The 19302-nt window shown below is 55.2% G+C and overlaps 1 protein-coding gene across 29 annotated transcripts in view; it reads left to right on the top strand.

The window, feature by feature from the left end:
- Positions 1–19302, top strand: part of CELF4 (CUGBP Elav-like family member 4) — a 260549-nt gene that overhangs the window by 196896 nt on the left and 44351 nt on the right. For 14 of the 29 annotated variants that reach the window (XM_040984933.1, XM_040984923.1, XM_040984931.1 and 11 more), the window contains exon 3: positions 4652–4730. In XM_040984933.1, coding sequence (XP_040840867.1) covers positions 4652–4730 — 79 coding nt within the window. The remainder of the gene's footprint in view (positions 1–4651; positions 4731–19302) is intronic. The other 15 variants (XM_040984942.1, XM_040984941.1, XM_040984950.1 and 12 more) reach the window with 2 other exon arrangements.

Here is a 19302-nt window from a genome sequence, read left to right as displayed (position 1 = left end):
TAATCAAGCATGCATGTGTGTGTGTGTGCGCGCGCGCACACACACACACACACACACACTCCAGGGAAACTCTGTGCTAAGGTTGGGCTGGGAGTCTGAGATTGAAGAACCCAAGTCCTTGCTTTTTCTTGAGAAACCTGAATCTCCTAGTCTCAGTCTCTCTCTCTCTCTCTCTCTCTCTCTCTCTCTCTCTCTCTCTCTCTCTCTCTCTCACACACACACACACACACACACACACACACACAGAGGGGGGGGGGAGAAAGAGAGGAGAGAGAAGAAGAACGCAGGTTATGTATGACAATCATGGGTGCTTAGCGAAGGCTGTAGACCTTTGAGAAAGAAGAGGGTTTAGATGGTCAGTGAGGAGTACAAGGAAGCTGCCTGTGCAGAGTACAGGCCCCAGCTGCCTATGCAGAGAGAAAAGTCAGCCCCATGATTTCCATGACAGCACAGAATGGGCTGTGCTGTGTGCCATCGCAAAACCAAGACACTGGTTCCTGGGGAGGCAGGTGGCCAAGGTTCCAGCTCCCCACAAAGGTCCCACTATCCCGTGCAGTGAGAGCTGCCCTGAGGGAAGGTAGCATTGGCTTAAGCCCACTCTAACCCGCCCCCCCCCATGCTAGCTCTCAGGAGGGACAGAAGGGGGCCAGGCAGAGCGTAACAGATGCTAGAACCATCAGGGCTCCCCTCCACCAGCTGGTCCTGGTCGGATGGAGAGCTCCTTGCAGGCAGGGAAGAGGAGGCCCACAGTCATCCCAGCCCAGAGCAGGAGGACCAGGAAAGGAGTCCCTGGCACTGCCAGGGGCTAGGGGAGAACAGGGATTGCTGGTTAGAGAGAGGTGCACTGGCACCTTGGTCCTGGGATGGGATATGAGGTGGTTAGAGGGTTAGGAGGGTAGAGTAGACACCATGAAATAGAGAGGGTGGGAGGGAGGGGAGATGCAAGCCGGGGGAGGAGGCCTGTCTGTCTGTCCGTCTCCCACTGGCCTGAAGCCTCTCCTTCCACAGGGAGCCACGCTGGACAGGTGAAGCTCCCCAATCAGCTCCATCATCGTGTTTATTCTAATTGTATCGTAATCGTCCCCAAGGAGCCTGGTTCAAATGAGCTTGACATTATTAAAATTTTAATGCCCAGTTTTCATAGCTGAATGAATATTTAAAGGGTATGTCCCAGCTTAAGTTATGATGATGAAGAAATTAATGGAATGTCTTGTTTAATGCATGGGTATGTGTTGATGCAAAGAGTGGCAGAGGGGTGGGGAGGGGAAGACGGGCAAATCCAGAGGATAAGGGGCCAGGCAAAGAACCACCGCCCGCCACACTCTGGCAGAGTTGGGAGCAGAGATGGCCTCAAATCTTTTGCTCCCCCTGAGATGGGTCCAGGCAACAAAGGTTGATGGTGTCCCAGGAGGTCTGAGGCCAGGAGCCTCCAGAGGAGGCCTGGCTCCCAATACCCATCAGGCACCTGCAGGCAGCAGCCAGACCAAAAACCACTGGGCCTCAACGGGGTCCCTGAGGACATCTCAGAAGGGATAGGAGTAGAAAGGCTCCTATACCCCAGTCCAAGTTCCCAGCAGCCACACGCCCCTGGGATCCCGCACACTGGCTGAACACAAAACCAGGCTAAGGAATGAGAGACACAACTGCAAAGGCATTGGAGGGTGTCCACAGCCAGGGCAAGGTTACAAGGAGGCCAAGGAGATGGCAGCTGTCCCTTTTGGTCCTCCCTTTTTCTTTCCTGTCTCTTTCCTCCTCTTTTCATTCTTCCCAGAATCCTCTACTCATCCTCTTGCTGATTATACTGTCCAGTCCTCCCTCTTGAGGCAGAAGCAGCGCTTGGCCAGGCTGCACCAGGACAAGGGACAAGAGGGAGGTCTCCTGCCAGGCCCCAGCTGCCTATGCAGAGCCTGTCCTAACAGAAATCTCCATGCTGTGCTGCTGGGAATGACAGAAGCCCACGGCTGTGTTTTCTCTTACTGTCCCACCCAGCACCTCTCCAACCAGCCCTGCAAGGCTGCGTGGAGATCGACTTGTTCTCATGTCATACTGGGGTATGGAAATGCTCCCAGGATGAGTCCATTTCAGAGGAACAAGTCTTCTTGGAACATCCATGGGTGCCCAGACCACAGGCTGGAGGAAGACGGGAGCTGGCTGTGCCCCCAGATTCTGGCCTTTCAGAAAGCCATGAGTATGTGGGTGAGTGAGGAGGCCCTGTGTCGTCATGCCATGGAGGGAACCTGGACATGGAAGGTGTGCACCAGGGCTACAGTGGGGAGCAAGAGACAGAACCTGCTGTGCACTGGGCACCAAGGCTGGTGGACTGGGGGTGATCCAGCAAAGGATGATCCACACCCGGGAGATCTCCTTTGATAATGGGACTCATTGCCCGCCAGTCCCAAGGAGTCCCCCAGCCATCTCCTGAAGATGGTGGTTCTGGCCTTGCTCCTTGCATCACCCCATAAGGGAATGAAACCCTATTCTCTGTGTGCCCAACTCCCTCTCTCTCATCTCCATACCTTTGGACCAAGCCGGGACAGAGCAGCAGGGCCCAGCTGGCTCTGGGTCCTGCCCCTCTGCCTGCACAGGTGCACTCCCACCTTGGTCTCTTACTCTTCCCAGCCTCATGACAGGGGTCAGGGACCCAGCCTCATGGTGGAGAGGGGGTGGGAGGGCACGATGTGCCATCCTCATGTCTGCATTCATCCTGTTATTCCCGTGGCGAGCCCATTTCAAGATTCACCAACACCAAGGACCTTACCGTACAACTGTGGGGACACAGGGGCTCAGCTCAAAGGATAAGACTGGAGGACAAGGTACAACTTGCCCAATATGGCTGGGAGAGGAATGTGATGGATGTGGCAATAGTGCGAGAGGGGTCAGAGTCCAGTGTGGGGAGTCTTGACCTCCCAACTTAACCCCAAACTGCATTCGCCCATTGGGCATTTTCCCACTGGCTTTCTCCTCTGGCTTCTCCTTTCAAGGCAGCTAGAGTCTAGAAAGATCAGGCATGGCACGGCCTTTCACCATGGTGCCACAGTCTCACTGCAGTCCCCCACTCCCATACTCCATAGTTTATTCATGGGCAGAATGCAATGTCACACAAGCAAAACCAGCAATGCCCAGCACACGGTGGCCACACTGAGAGCTGGGCTCCAGGAACAGTGGAGATTTCTGGGAGGCAAGGAAAAGGTGGGGTGCTGAGTTCCCAGGCAACAAGGAACAGGAGAGCTTGTGTGGCTGGTGCCTTTCTGCAGCTGGCCTGCGGCCCCATGGCTCAAGGCCTGGGGAGGTGTGGTTTATGCAGAAGTTCCTCATCCTTCTCCCAGAGCATGGAGTTTGTCCTAATCCACAACCCAGAGCCCACACAAGGCACGCCAGGCCCCCTGACTGCCCGTACCTCCTCCTCCGTCTGCTCTGTATGCCTCCTGTCTCCACCCTTCCTTGCTGTGGCTCTGCCCTTCCTCTGGCCTCGTCCTCACCTTGCTGAGTCACAGACACCCACGCTCCCCCACCCAGTGGCCTTGACGCAGACAAAACTCACTTCCACTCCCAGCCAGGAGGCGGGAGGAGGCTTGTGACCGGCTGGTCCAGCCTGTGGATAGGAGGGAACTGGCAGCAAAAAAGCCTCATGGTGCAGGACGGAAGGGCAGAAATAGCCTTGGCAGACCAGGGCTGCGAGCCTGTGCCTGGCTGCCATTGGCTGGCCTCGGAAAGCACACGCTCCTCTTTGGGCCTTGGCTTCTCCATCCCTGAAATGGGCGTGTCTATTCCTGCCCTGCCCTGCCCGCCCCAGGGTCTGTGTCTGGGAGGGCAATGAGGTGGGGGAGCGGTGAGGAGGGGCTGCATCAAAGCAAAGCACCTGCAGGTCGTTGAATACACTTCCATTGTTGAGATTCCTTTTGCTTTTATTGTTTGAAAAACATCGGAACCTCAGCCTTGGAGCCCACCCTGGTGCCTGCTTGGGAGAGCAGTCAGGCTGCGTCCAGGATGCCTGGAGTCCGGAGACCTCTAGTGGCTGGCACATGGAATTGACACAGATCCTTGTGAGGGAAGCAGGCCTGTTTCTAGCGTTCTCCAGCTGTGTCCAGCTGTGCCCCCAACACGCAGACCCCCAGGGGACACCCCTAGTTGCAGTCAAGAACCCTTCCCTGAGCCGTGTTCCAGACAAGGCCCAAGTCTGCCAAATGGCAGGCATGGGCTGGAGTGAAGTTCAATGCCACATCTCAGTCTGGACAAGGGTCTGCCTGCAACCAGACATCATTTCCAGGCTAACTGACTGAGTGAACCAAGGCTGTGCTAAGAGTGCGCTGTGGGACACACAGACCTCATGGGCATACGGGGAGGTAACAGTCTGGGATTCTGATATCGCAGGCTGGCATTGGCTGCTCCTGGTGGCAGGGCCAGTGATGATGGTAGGGTAGAGGTACAAGGCCTTCGTCCCCAGAAACCACCTGAAGTGTGTGTGGAGGGGGGGGGGGGGGACGACCCGGGACTGTGTAGTCTTGGGGAAACAGTTGAGTTTGCCCAAGGATGTGTGAGTTTGTATCTTGGTGCATGGGTGTGGCCTGTGGCCCTGCATACATCTATGCACCTGTTAGCGTGGCTGCTGGCTGCTGGTTGCTGAAATGCTGTCCCCTGTTCTCTGTTGCAGATGAACCGGCCGATCCAGGTGAAGCCGGCGGACAGCGAGAGCCGAGGAGGTAGTAGCTGCCCGCGCCAGCCCCCTTCACGTGAGGGCCCACTTGTCTCTGCCCCTCCTCCCCTCTTCCTTCTCCCTGTGCAGCGACTCTTGCTGCCTCCTCCTGCTCCTCACTCCCCACCACCCAGGAACCTTGTGGTTGGGCAGGAGGTGGGGTGGGAGCAGAACTTGGGATGACTGGTGTGGACAGGGAAGGAAGGGGGAGCTGGGTGGGTTCGTGTCTCTCTGAGAAAACAAGAACAGCCTGGAGTGTGGCTCTGGCCCCTCTGCAACACCCCCAAAGTGGGTGCCCATCTCTGTGTGACCAAGGAAACTTCGCTATTACAGGAGTTGAAAAGGCGCTGCCTGGAGACTTAGGAAATGGTCTCAAGCTTGCCCTTGGGCTATTGTGACAAGACCAGGCCAATTCTAAACAGAGCAGGGCTGGGATCGGTGAGGGAGGCCACCACCCTGGCTGGCAGGGAACAGAGAATCCGGCCTCACTCGACAAACACACGCCTCAAGAACGCAGAGCCTACCAGTGCCAGGCCTGAGGTGTCTGAGCCTAGCTGAGGACCCAGCTCACCTTGCAGCTCAGCCGTGGAAGGACAGGGTTTGGGTGGGCTCCACAGGTGTCAGCTGCCCTGGCGGTTCTCTCCAGGCTGTACCCCTCACCCTGGCCCTTCATCTCTGGGGTAACCTAATTCACCCTTGGCACAGCCATGTCCCTAGGCTCCCCTAGACCGAGCCTACACCTGTTGTGGTGCAGAAGGAAATTAAGGGGGAGGAGCCAGTCAAGAACACACCAGCAGGTCTACCCGGAGCTTCCCTGCACACCCCATGCCACCCCTGTCCCACCTTGCGTGAGGGAGGGAAGGCGTACAGCAACCCTCCCCTTCCCCCTTCCTGGCCTGCCTCCCTGAGAGAAGGATGCTGTCCCAGCAGGCAGCAGGCCTCAGCTGTGGGCTGTGTGTTCTGCCTCTTCTGGGCAGGTAGCCAATGTCAGGACCCTGAGTGTGTGTGGAGTGGGGATGGAGAAGGGGGAGGCAAGGGGGCCCGTGTGTAGGGGGATGACCCACACGGGATGTCTGTTACATAGCGGCTGGACGGGGTGCAGGGCAGCTGCTCCTAAGTGCACCCTTGGGGTTGGGCCAGAGCTGTCTGACTCCAGAGAGAGCTGGGCTACTCTTCTTCCAGAGAGGGCCTGAGAGGGGTTTAGGGCCCTCTGCCCGCTTGCCTTCCCTGTCCCTTAACTAGCCAGGCACTGTGGTCTCTCACCTTTCCTCTTCCCAGAGAGTTTACCAGGAAATGAAGGACATAGGGCAAAATATACAAAATCCATTTGCAAACTTGGAGTGTCATTTGTCCAGGGGGAATGTGACAACAGGGACAACAGAGAGGTCCCCTCCAGCCCAGGCTGCTGCCTCCTGGGCCCTGTCAAGGTCTAGAGCCAGACACAAGGCCTCTGGCTCAGGCCACCTGCTGAGCAGGGTCTCAGATTCTCCTGAGCAGGGTAGGGCCTCGCTGCAGCTTCCCATGGTCCAGGCCTGAGGATCGCAATAGTCGGGGTCCAGGGGAAGGAAGGGGGAGCTGGGTGGGCCCAGCCCATGGCAAGTGAGGAGTGTCTCCTGGAGATGGCCTCGAACAGGCAGGCCCAGTGGGTCCCCCAGGCACACAGCCACTCACCTGCAGCCGCTGGCTGGACAGAGTGGCAGAGGAAAAGCACTGAGGAGCAGGCAGTAGGTCCCAGAGTGGAGATCCCCCAGGGCAGAGTAGCCAGTGGTCTCAGAGGAGGTGGCACATGTGACCTCTATGGAGGGGAGGGACCATGCCTGGGAAGACACAGGGGCGAGGCATGGACAGGGCTGCCAAGGGGAGCAGGCAAGTCTGCATACAGCCCCTCTCCTCCAGACCCCTATGGGGCCTCGAAGCCCTCTCCCAGGAAGGCCACAGGGAACTCTGATGCAAACCCTTTCCCACTCCAGTTGCCTGAGTCGCATGAGCTCCACGACCCAAGTTGCTAGCTCATCTCCTTTCCCCCATCCATCTCCTACCGCCGACACTTGCTCTTTTATTCTTCCTGCAGCAGAAGGGGGGGGGGGAAGAGAGCCAAACCTAAACATCTCTCTATTAATTGCATATTCAATATTAAACAGCACGATGGCCCTGACTCAGCACTCCCACCAGTCTCGCTCTCTTTTTTAAGAAAGTTGGTCTAAAATAATTTAATAGCCATTAAATATGTCTTCTGGGGGAAGCGGATGGGAGGAGGTGAACATTAAATAAAATTAAAGAAATAGGGAAGAGGAGAAGGATGAGGAGGTAGGGATGGGAGTGAAGTGGGCAGCGGGGGAGGGAGAGAGAAAAGACAGAGGTGAGAGGGGGGAGGAGGGACAGAGGTGGGCAAGGGAGAGAAGCCTGGAAAAAGTAGGTTGAGGAAAAGACCCGGGCCAGCTTGGGGGAGGAGGCAGGGAGGAAACGAAGGAGCCCCAGAGTGTACAGGAAGGTGAGCAGGGAGGGGCTCCAGAACTTTGCTCCTAGCTTCCACACACCCCAAAGACCCCCGAGGTCCGAGGCCCTCTAGCTGCCCTTCATCTGCACCTGAGTGCCATGAGCAGTAGCAAGAAGTTAGGCTTCTGCTTCAGATTCCCGGTGCACTAGGAGACCTTGGCCTGCAGGCAGAAGAAAGCCTTTTCCTTGCCTTTCCCACACCAACCCATGGCATGAGGGCCAGGCTCATCTTTCCCTTTCTCAGGCTGCTAGAACATTCCTTGGGCACATTAGTCCGCATGCTGGGGACAGCAAGGTCTGGGGACACAGGTAATTGGAACATCGGCAGGAAGGATGTAGCTGGGTATTATGGTGGCTTCTTTACTCCTTGGGCTATGATTCCTGCAGCCAGGGGTTTCGTGGCCAAGGTTGGAGGCCGCTGTCCTGCTCAGCTTCTGCTTTGTCAGGCAGGTGGGGGCAAGAGGGTGGCTGCAGTGGAGATGCAGGTGGTCCTTAGCAAGGGAGAGCAACACAGGCTGGCTGTTCCTCCCCAAGCTCCTAGCCCCAGCCTTGCTGGGAGTGGGTAGGGCATGTGGCGTCATCCCCCTGGGCTTACAGAGGCATGTCTCTGAGAACAGCAGACTGGCTGGGGACTTGGACAATTTTGCTTCACCCACTCAGGAACCTTATTGTGGTAGATGTTTCTGACCCCAATTCACAGTACAAACCAAGGCACAGAGGCAAGGTAGTTTGTTCCAGGATACCCAGCCAGAAAGTGGCAGAGCTGAAATTCACTCCTGCCTGGGTTCAGTGCATCTTTGATTCCCAGTGTGGTCTCTGGAACTCCACTTGGCTTAGGAGCAGTGCGAAGGCACCACAGGCGTATCTCACCCAATCTAGGCCCATTTACAAGGCGACAAAGAGGGGAGAAGCAGTGTCCTGGTGGAGGGAGTCAGGTGCAGACTAGATGAGTAACTTCTGGACTTGCCCACATGCTATGAGCAATCAGAGAAGAGAAAGCTCACAGCAGCTCTGAGCAAGCAAAGAGGGCTTCCTGGAAGAGGTGGGCACTGGGCTCAGAGGTTAAAGCTTGGTCAAGACTCAGTATGAAAGAACATCCTGAAGCAAGCCAGGTTTAAGGTTGGATTCCTGCATTGGGGAAGAGAGGCAGGTCCTGACTGCCTTGGCCTGGGGCAGCAAACTTGTCCAGGAACCTGCTGGGCTCAGCCAGGGTGCCAAGGGTCTCATAAAATCAGTGGCTAGGCAGGGGGAGCCGATTGGCAGATAAGATCCAGTGAGATGGTGGCTGGTTGTGAGGACTTTGTGTCTCCATCACCAGCTGTCTTGTGAGCACCTGCAGTCTCTTTTTATTCATGAACTGCATGAGAAGCCACAGAAAGGCCTGATCCAAGAGGTACCTGTGGTAGCAGCCCAGGCACGAGTTCACCATGCCCAGAGGCAGAAGGGTATGAGCAGGACTGGAAGGGTCTTCCAGGGCCAACCAGCACAGGTCTCCCTGACCCCAGACCCCCCAGGACTGGCTGCCATACTTGTCTGGATGGGGTCACCTCTATGGCAGAATTGGCTGGGAGAAGCTCCTATTTGCCTCCCCCATGTTCAGGCTGGGGAGGCTGCTTGTCATCTGCCTGCCCAGTTTTGTGTCTCTCCCCATCTCTGTGTCTGCCCAGCACTGGGCTGCAGGAGGAAGGCCCAGCAGGGGCAGGGCCAGCACAGGTACAAGAGACTGTGAGTTACCCCATTTCCACTCAGACCCCTGAGCGAAGTGGCCTCCAGTTGAGTCACTTCGCCACCCCGTGCTCCTACCGCCCTTGGCTGCTCCATTGCTATCAACGACATCTTCAGGGTGCCCGCTGCCCTTACCGCAGCCACACGCTGCTGTGGCAGTGGAGTCCCGCTGGGCTGGCTAATGAGATTGGACGCTATGCATGTGACGCACTGCCCAGCCCTCCCCGAGGGCCTGTTCTCCGCCATCAACTATGGCTGATCCAGTCCTTCCCACCCTCCACCATCTGTAGCTCCATCGGGTCCTACGGCTTTTTAAATCCTATTAAGTTCCTCATTTCTCCTCTGAGCATCATTTTATATCTAAACAGACAGTTTACGTTCAGTGGGTGAGGGTCTCAGTAGAGGTGCAGAAGCTGTTGGTGACCCAGCCGAGGAGCAGGGGACCCTGCAGGCACGGCTGCACATTCCTGCCCCTAACCTAGGGCCCCAGGGGGCATAGCCAGAATGACCCAGAGCCACCACTGTGCAGGCTGGTTGGCTCCTTCCTAGGCTCCTGTAGCCACTGAGCCCAGACAGCGAGTGCGTTGATGGAGTGGACGTGCAAGCGGGGCCCAATTCAGTACACAGAAGTATCTACTTTCCAGAAATCAGATGCAGCAACTGAGTTAGGGTACAAAAGGGTCCAGTGATCCGAAAGCCCTGCAGGGCCCTAGAGCCCAACTGGGTCCTCAGAAAGCAAACCACTAGCCCTGCTTCCCCAAGCCCTGGCCTCCCTGTTGGGGCTCCTGGTCTGTGCTTTGCATGGGACATCCCGATCCAGAGGGTACAAGCGGCTGAAGTGTTTGGCGACTAGAACCCCAAGAGGACAAGAGGTCTACACCTGTCACATTTTCTGAGGTCTCATAGAATCCCTGAAAACAGCTGTCTGTGTGCCCTATTCGTGGTCTGTGTGTACAGGCACCATGGGGATGCATCTCCCTGTCTTCCCCCTAAACACACCACACACACACACACACACACACACACACACACACACCCCAGACCTGCTCTAACACCATCCTCCCTCCCCACAGTTGTCCAGGAACCCTGAAGAAGGCATCCTGGTAAACCCAGGGGTCTCTGGCTAGGAGAACTTGTATTGTGCTACAGTAGAAGAGAATATTGTACTGTGTTCAGCCTGAGGTGTCCTTGCCTGATGCTTAACAGCCTGGCTCTGGGAGCTGGAGAGTCTGGGGCTGTTGCGGGCCCTATCAGGCCCCTGGGTAGGTTACCTAACAGGGGTGTCAGGATGGGAAGATTAGATCCTCATGCCAGGCCAGGCTGCCTAACCAGAGCACTGCTTCCCTGATGATCAACAGTTCTAACACACATCTAACCACGATCCCTCATGTTTGTGTTTACGTGTTTTCAGCTGCTTGTTTCTGTAGATTGTGGTGCCATGTACCCTTGCTGGGAATTTTATTTTTTTCAAAATCCCAAGGGTTTTTTGTTTGTTTGTTTTCTGACATATTTATTTGAAAGCCAGAGTGACAGGCCTGGCACAGTAGCCTAGTGGCTAAAGTCCTCACGTTGCATGCACCGGAATCCCATATGGATGCTGGTTCATGTCCCAGCTGCCCTACATCCCTTCTAGCTCCCTGCCTGTGACCTGGGAAAGCAGCCAAGGATGGCCCAAAGCCTTGGGACCCTGTGCCTGAGTGGGAGACCCAGAAGAAGCTCCTGGATTCTGGCTTCAGATCGGCTCAGCTCCAGCTTTTGTGTCCATTTGGAAGATCTTTCTGTGTCTCCTCTCTATAAATCTGACTTTGTAAAACAATAAATAAATCTTATTAAAAAGAAGGAAAGAGGGGGAGCGAGAAAAAGGAAGGAAGGAAGGAAGAAAGGAAGGAAGGAAGGAAGGAAGGAAGGAAGGAAGGAAGGAAGGAAGGAAGGAAGGAAGGAAGGAAGGAAAAGGAAGAGAGAGGGAGACCACTGGCCAAGGGGAAGCCAGGAGTCCCAGCTGGGTCTCCAATGTGTTTGTCAGGGACCCAGGCACCTGGGCCATCTTGTACTGCTTTCCCAGGCTCATCAGTAGGGAGCTGGATCAGAAGCAGAGCAGCTGGGACTGAAACCAGCACTCCCATATGGGGTGTTGTTGTCTCAGGTTACAGCTTAGCTTACTGAGTCACAATGCCAGCCCCTCCCAGTCCCCTTTAAAAAGAAATTTCCTAAATGTAAGCCGCCCCCTGTGGTCCTCAGAAGGGGCTCCAGAGAGCAGCTTGTGGCCAGGACTGAGTGGCTGGTGGGAAAGGGTCCGAGCGTGCTGCGGAGACCCAGGGGCAGACACACACATTATAAATACATCTGTAACTCGTGCCAGAGGTGTGAAAACATAATTAACTGCAAAACCTGCTGAATTTCGATGGACCCTGGCTTTTAGCTGGGGGAGGGAATGTTGATTGATCTGAATTTTGTTTTTGAAGTTTCCTTAATCCATTCGGAAAGTTAAGTAGAGACTTGCAGCTCCCCAACCAATTCCCTCTGGCCCCGGCTAATTTAGCAAAGGATTGTTCCAGGGGAAATGGGATATTAATCATAGCAAATGGGCTTCTGGATGATATTTAAAAGCTGCCTCGTGCCTGTGCACCCTGGAGTAGGAATGCCAGAGAGAGGTGCCCAAGGCCTCTTGTGTCCCATCCTCTCATCACTACCACAGTTTCATGTCCCAGGCACTGCGCTAGCTAGCACATGGCCGCTTCTGGGGAGATGGGCTAGAGGAGAGAAGAGCAGTTTGCAGGCAGTCTTGAGGGTCATGCAGTTCCTGGTATGCCTGTGTGCAAGCCCTGATGTGGGTGTGGTGAAGCCTCCTAGTCTCTGTCACCCACAGCAGACACAGGGAGAGACCCATGGGAGATCTCGGGGTCAAGAAAAGGGCAAACAGCACAGGAGCCAGAGGTGAGACAAGGGCACTATGCCTGGCCTCAGAAGGGCAGAGCTCTGAGGGTACAGCTGCCCAGGTGGGTGTGAGGGGACCCGTAGAGGCCAGTATAGGGGGCAGGACAGGGCTGGACTTCACAGCTAGGTCACTCTGACTGCATGCTCCCTGCTTGCCACCCCATTCCCCCCACCGTAAGCTGCACCTCTCTCCCCTCCCCAACCAATATACTGCCAAGACCCCCTCATACCTGCAGGTGGGACACAGTAGGTGGATTGTAGCCTTACCAGATGCCAGCTGTCACCATCAACACATGACTTTTTGTAGAGTCCAAGCCACAGGACAAAGAGAAGAGGCAGTAGAAGTGAGGACTGACAAGGCTTGGTCAGCTCACAGGCCAGGCCCACTGCCCTACTGAGCGCACAAATGACCAAAATGAGGTAGAATAAAGAAGGTAGACTTCCTAGAGGTGGTGACTGGGGAGGATGAGAGGAGTTTCATAAGAGCAAACAGCTGCACTGAGTGTTATGGACAAAGGCAGAAAACCAGAGGCAAGCCAGGTGAATATGCGCTGTAGGTAAGAGACAGAGAAGAATTGGCTGGGCCAGAGACAAGGGTCGATTTTATGGAAGAGGAAGACAGCTTTGTTGCAATGTTGGTCTCGCTATTTCCCAGATCCCAAGGTGTGGGTGTCTGTTCCCTGAACAGGAGCCACGGTGGAGTCTGCAGGATCCTGTCCCTGCCCATCCTCCAGCCCCAGTAGGCCAGGCCCCCAGCCCAGAATCTTCCTTCTGTCCATATACTCCTTCCTTCCCTGTCTTCCATCTCAGACAATCTCCACCTGCTAGAACAGCCTACTAGCCTTCCCAACCTCAGCCCATGGGACTTGGTCGAGCCTGCGGCAACAGTGGCTAACACTCCAGAGGGAGGACGGCAAGGGCAGCTGGAGCCCCAGTGCATCCACACTACCAGCCAGCGCCTCCAGCCCCAACTGACCAGCCAAGTTGTGAGGGTCAGGAATGGGTGACTTCTCCAAGACCACAGTGCTAGTCAGCCTGCAGGCCACAGACTCACACAGGCCTCCATACCTTGTTGGCTTATCTGCATGTCTGTGCTGTGTGCTGGGCCCCCCTTGGCAGGGTGGAGTCTCCAGAGCACGAGCATGACCATGATCTTCAGCTTCTCCAACACCTCATCCATGCCCTTGCAGGGTCAGCGTCTGAGGCTGGAGCTTCCCCGGGTGCAGCCTGGCCAGCAGCTGAGTGAACCTGTCTGTGTGAGCAAGGGCAAAGCTGCCCAGGTAGAGGAAGCCTGGTGCTGAGAAGGGTCTCTCAGGCTTAGGATGGGCAGGGATCCAAAGCAGGGGCACACCCCAGTGATGCTGACATTCTCAAAGACACACTGGGCAATTCCAGATGTCTTGCAAGGGTGGGGCATGGGCAGAAACCTCACAGGCAGCTGGGAGTGGCGGGCAGCATGGTAGAGACAGCAAAAGCCTCAGGTTGGGCAGAGAGCAGACTGGAGCAGTCAGGGAGGGGTTTCTGGAGGTGACTCCCTGGAGGGAAATTCCAGGCTGAGAGTAGGTAAGACAAGGAGCATAGAACCCATGTTGAAGAGCTTGGACAGAGGAAATAAAGGAATCAGTTGGCCCAAGGAGAGGGTTCCAGAACACCAAGCTAAAGAGCTGAAAAGCTCCTGATGAGGAGGAGTAGTTCTGAGGCCTCGGAAAGAAGATGGTGATAGACAGATACTGAGCCTGGGAAGACAGCTACCTGCAGGAAAATGGACAGGGAGACCAGTGAGAGAGAGCCCAGGGCTGCCGCTCCTGCCTTCAGACTTCAGGTGCATAGCCACCCCCTGAGACCCTGCCCATCCACCCAGCACCATGCCATGGTTAGCACCCTCATCACTAAGCCCTAGCTCAAACGTTCTCTTCTCTTGCTGTTCCTGCTGGCTTCCCCAACCTGTTATCAGAGCCATGGTGTCAAGCATTGGATGTCTAGTTTCTCTTCTCTATGGAGACTGGCTTCCTGAGGGCCAAAACATGGTTGACCCACTGTGGAACTGGGCTGGACACTGTATACATGGCAAGGTTGGCATTCTGCCCTGTCTCTACACAGGAACCTGCTGGAGTGCCCAGACTCTCTGCAGCCCCCCTAGATCACTTTCTCACCCTCCAGCCCTACAGCCAGGGGCTGGGGGTGGGCAGCGGGGGCCAGTATCACTGACATTGGCATTCTCCTTGCAACACATCTTAATAATTTAATGGCTATTAGCAGGGCCACTGTGGCAAGGGGGGTGCTGGGGGGAAGATTTATAGAGAGAATTCACTCCAGGTTGGGGTTTTGTCTTCCTCTGTTTTCCTGGCATTTATCATGCATGTTTTAATTTGGATCGGAGAGTTGCTACCATCTGGCCATTATCGCAAAGAAATATTCATTTTCGCTGAGTGACACGGGCTCCATTCATCACAGAGTGCGTTGATTGCCCCGTGAGTGTGGGGCTGTGCTTTCTCCTTCATTGCAAATGAACCCTGAGCTGTGAGCAGGTCCAGTTGGCTGGAAGCTGCAGCTGACCCCTGCAGCCAGGTGGGCAGGGAGGTCCTGGAGGGCACAGGCTGGGAGTGATAGCTGAGCCCCTCCTGCCATCTTACCCACCCTTTTATCCCCATCTCTCCTGGGGGAGAACCCCACAGCCCCCTAAGTCTCATCCTGGACTTCTGGCAACCAACCCCCCTGCCTACTCCCAAGTTCAGAGAGGCTGGACAAATGCAGCCCCCTGTCTACTCCCTGTGCCTCCATCAGCAGCCACATGCACTGATGCTGTTCCCTCAAGGTGAACTTTGCTTAAGCAACCTGTTCTAACCCAATGTCACTCTGGTGGTGGCATTTCCTGTCAGGCTTCATGTGGAAAGGGGGTCCTCTTCATTCTGTTCCCACAACTCACGGTGGCATCACAAAGCCTGGGCCCATGGGAGGGAAGTGTCCAACTGGGAGGCTTCGTGTATCCACCTGCCACCACTGACCACGGCATGGCCCCTAGCGGAAGGATGTGTCCCACCAAGAGCAGAGCGCACTCCTTGACTGGTGAGACTCCGCACATCAAGCCCAAATCAGGAAAAGAAGGCGTGATCTCTTTGCACTCCTTTTAGGCCTTTCTGTGTTCTGAGCTCCTTGCCCTTGGCCAGAGGCTGGAACTGTAGATGGAAGGAAGGGAAAAGGAACAGGGCCACCATGAAGTCACTTACAAGCCAGGCAGAGAATGATGCTCATGTTACCCTGGGGGAGCTGAGCAGGCTTTGGTCCGCATTAGCCAGCAGGGAGAAGAGCCACAGGCATCTGCACCATTTAGTCCCCACACCAGCTGTCCCTGAGGGAAGACCCGCAGTGGTACTCCTCAACTGGACAGAGGTGCATGCCAACAGGAGTCTTGGCCATGGGAACTTGACAGTTTCACTGGGGACAGGGGTAGAACCAGTGAAACAAGCAAAGGTTTCAGTTGAAGCTCTAGGTTGCCCTCAATAGCCACCTTACATTGGACAGTGCCTTCCGCCCATCACTGTGTGTCTTTTCTCTTAGTGATGTAGGTGTTATGGCTCCGTGGTGGAGATGAGACAACTAAGGCTCCAGGTTCACTTTCTGGGGTCATCTGCTGGTGGTGGCACCCCAGCGGAAATGCTCAGAACTCTGATGGCCAGTGTGGAAGACTTTGTGCCAATGTCAGGGTTTCACTTGGGCAGAATGGCAGCGCCACCAGCTGGCCCTGGCCAGGATGGGGTCCCTGACACTCTAGCTGTGGGACCTACCTGCCAGTCCCCTGCCCCAGTTTCCTATCTTGATAAACACACTGAATGAACTGAGCAGTCCTCAGCCCCTGAAGCCCTCCTGCCTTCCTGCAGCCTGGGGTACGGTTTCTAGAAAGGCAGAACCAGGGACCTTCTTATGAGGGGCAAAGGAAATAGGGGGTGCTTAGCCCCCCTCCTCATACCCCCACCACTCCTAGAACTCGTTCGGTGACACCAGCAGCTCAGAAACATCTGCTCCTCCATCCTGGCCCTGCAATTTGAATAAATTACCCCAACGTGGCGTCAGGCTGTTATTAATGGCTCGCGTTTTTAAGATGCTTTCTTTTAATAACACTGTAGCTGAGTGTTGTGCTTCTCCTGGGCATTTTTTCTAGTTCACTCCCCGCCTTTCTCCTGCCCTGCCTGTGCCTGTCCCCTACAGCCCCAGCAGGGGACTATCCTCTCCTCACCCCCACGCCTACTACTCCCACCAGAGCAGAGCTTGTTAGCTTTGCAGGAGGCCCAGCTTCCAAAGCCCACTCTCACATCTCGCAGCTGGCCCAGTTCCCCATCCCAGGCCATGCATTACAGGACCACTCACTGGAGTGAGCAAACTCAGCACCCTACTGGATTCTGCTCCCCAGAGTAAGCCCATAGAGGCAGGGTGACTAAAGGCAGTCATCTGCCCTCTGGCCGGTGTCAGGTGCATTCAGGGCTATAGAAGCCTAGGGAGCAGACACCTCTCCCAGTGCACAGCCACTGCTCCTGCTTCTTCATTCTGTTGCTTTGTCCCTGCATTCATGCTTCACACACCTTCTTCATGAAAGCCTCTCTGGGCACCTCCAACATCCCTTCATGGGCATCTGGGTCTCTCCTTCCTACAATCCCAGTTGCTCTCTCAGCACTGTGCTGTCTTTCTCCCCTCTTCTTCCGTGCCTGAGAACCTTCTCAAGGCACCACTGGGGGCTCTTGCCACACCTTCTGGAGGATTCTCAGGCAGGTTCACAACAGCACTGTGGTCAATCAAGGTCACCTGTGTAGATGGGTGGCCTGCGAAGAAAGCCTCATCAAGAGTGGGCAGGTAGACCAGGGAGTGGGGAAGTACCTGTTTGGGATATAGGACAGAAAACACAGAGGTTCCAGCAGCTGCCAGCACATTCATGTCTTCCACCTGTTCAAAGAACATAGCATCTCGGGTTTCCCACCAGTTCCAGGGGAAGCAGGGACAAATCCAAGTGGGCATATGGCCCATGGTATCCAGAAATGAACAAAGGTCCCAATTTTTCAAAGGTGAGCAGACTGGGCTCCAAAAATTGGCAATCTGGTAATTCTAGAATAAATCTGTCCAGTTGGTGACTTAAGAACAGCTGGGGGTGATGGAGACTGGGAACCCTGTGATCCTCCCAGCATGAGCCCGATCAGGAGGCTGGGCGTGTGTCTGGGTAGGCAGGTATCCCGTGCCAGCACAGAAGGACAGGGTTGTGGTCAGCCTTGGGGCTCCTCCTGGGGTGGCTGCACAGTTGCCCAGAGGGAAATCAGAGCTGAATGGTCAGAGAGCAAGGTCATGGCTTTGACAGGTGGTCCTGCAGAAGAGTAGGGGAGAGGAGCTTTCTCCCACTGAGTGAGCTGGCCCTAGTTGCGTCATGGAGCCAGCAAGAACCTCAAGGCCAATGTCTGGAAGAGAAAAAAAGGGGGCATGGCAGAGGGTTCTGTGAGTCTCCAAAAGTCCAACAGTGCTAAACCCAAGAGGTTTTGGGAGTTCCAAGGGACCACTCCAGGCCAGGGACTGGAACTGTTCCTGGGGACCCTAGGTGACCGTGCCACTGGCTCCGCCAGTGTCTTTTTACCTTGCCATGCCATCCACCACTACTTCTCCAACTGCCCCCCCCATTCTGATGGCCATGGAAGGCCCAAGCTGTGGCTGCTCCCCATTCAGTCTTATGCTACTGTGGGAACCTGCTTTTTTGCTAAGAGCCTCGCCATTATAACATAATTACTGCTGAAAATGACCTTTAAAATATATTTTAAATTCAAAATGTCTTTAAACCCTTCACTGAGCACCATTTTTCAATTTCAACGACTGTTTTCCTTTTTTAGAGGAAGTGAGGGGTGGGGAGGAGAGGAAGGAGCCCACCGCCTGGATTTCAAATGTTAATCTCTCCCCCATTGCAGAGCTGCCTTGCAGAGCTGCCTTGCAGGGGGCCCCAGAGAGTAGGAAGCAAGAGCAGGTCTGAATCAGAGAGCCAGGCTGTCCTTGCTCCCAGCCTTTAGCGTCTGGGGGACTCCTGCAGGACCAGGAAGCAGAGCTGGTCCCACCTAAGGTTGCCCCCACTGGCAATGCCTCCATCCGTCCCGGCCCCTAGGAAAGGCTGGACCTCCTCCGGCAGCACTCAGGAGCTTCCTTCCTTCCAGGAAAGCTGTGTAGCCCAGTGTTGCCTTGGTGCCTTCAGATGTGGCAGCCACTGACTCGAGTCCTTCATAGGCGTTCTCGTGTCAGTCTTCCTTTGTGTTACTTGTCAGAAGAGGACTCCAGGGACAGGGAGGGCAGGAATGTGAGCTGTAGTAGTTGGGGTGGGACACCTGCCACAGTGTTCAATAAGTAGAGGCCAAGGGAGGCCCTCTGACTCTGTAATAGAGGTACTGTAGGAGCTGTAGTCATGTGGGTCAGCTAGGGGCCCTCTAAATCGCATCCATCCCTGCTGCCAGGGGGTGGCCTGCAGGCATCAAACACTTCTAGAGTATTCTGGAGACTTCTAAATGGCACAAATTCCCATAAGCATCCAATTTGCTCTCTGTGAAATTCAATATATGTCCCAAAGACAAACCAAGTTAAAGCCAAATCTGACCTTGGAAATTGTCCAGAGATTGGAGTGACTCCCCTCCCCCCCCCCCACAGGCTGGCTCAAGTTCTGAGCAGGCTGAAAGTGTGGACAGCAGCAGGGAGGCCAGCAGAGCAGGGAGAAAGTGCCAGTGGGAGGTGCACAAGGCTGGAGACCTACATACACTAGGTGGCTTGGGATCGAGTCTGTGTGGCTTCCACACTGCATCCTCAGTATCACAGTTAAGAAAGACATCAGTTAAGGACCAGTAACTTAAATAGTTTATGATGGTGATGGGGGCAGACACTCAGGGTCCCATCAGCTGAGTGAGGACCCTTCCGTTCCTAGCAGAGAGGGAACTCCTTGGGCTCCTGCATGAGAGGAGGGGCAGCAGGGGCCAGGAAAGTCCCATGTTCCTCCCATGAGTGGGGAGGAGGGAGCCGTCTGACTGTATCTGCCTCCTGTGTGGCCAGCCAAGGGCATGGTCACAGGCAGGGAACACACCTTGACCTGGGGTCTACAGCAAAACCTACACCTCTCATCTCTTGTGGTGTCAGGTCCAAAGCAGGGTGGGAAGGAAGGACCAGGTAGGGACAGCACCCTCCCTCTCATTTCTGCCTGGGACTAGGAACCCCATGGAATGAAAAGTTTGAATTCTCTTTAACCCTCACCATGGCAGCCTACTTCATCTGCCCCTGCTCCTCCTCCATGGCAGCCCCCTCAGGCCTCCTGTCTCCTTGGTGATGACTGCCCTGCCTCTACCTGCCCTCCGTACACCTTCCTCCACATGTGGCCCCAAAGGTGGCTTCTATCATCTTTCCTCAGAGGGAAATCAAAGCTTTTGCTGCCTTAGTTACGCCCTCAATGCCTT

This window comes from Ochotona curzoniae, unplaced genomic scaffold (genome assembly GCF_017591425.1).
Source record: "Ochotona curzoniae isolate NIBS_2020 unplaced genomic scaffold, NIBS_Ocur_1.0 contig_43, whole genome shotgun sequence".
NCBI classification, from domain to species: domain Eukaryota; kingdom Metazoa; phylum Chordata; class Mammalia; order Lagomorpha; family Ochotonidae; genus Ochotona; species Ochotona curzoniae.
This window is presented reverse-complemented; position numbering and strand designations above follow the sequence as displayed.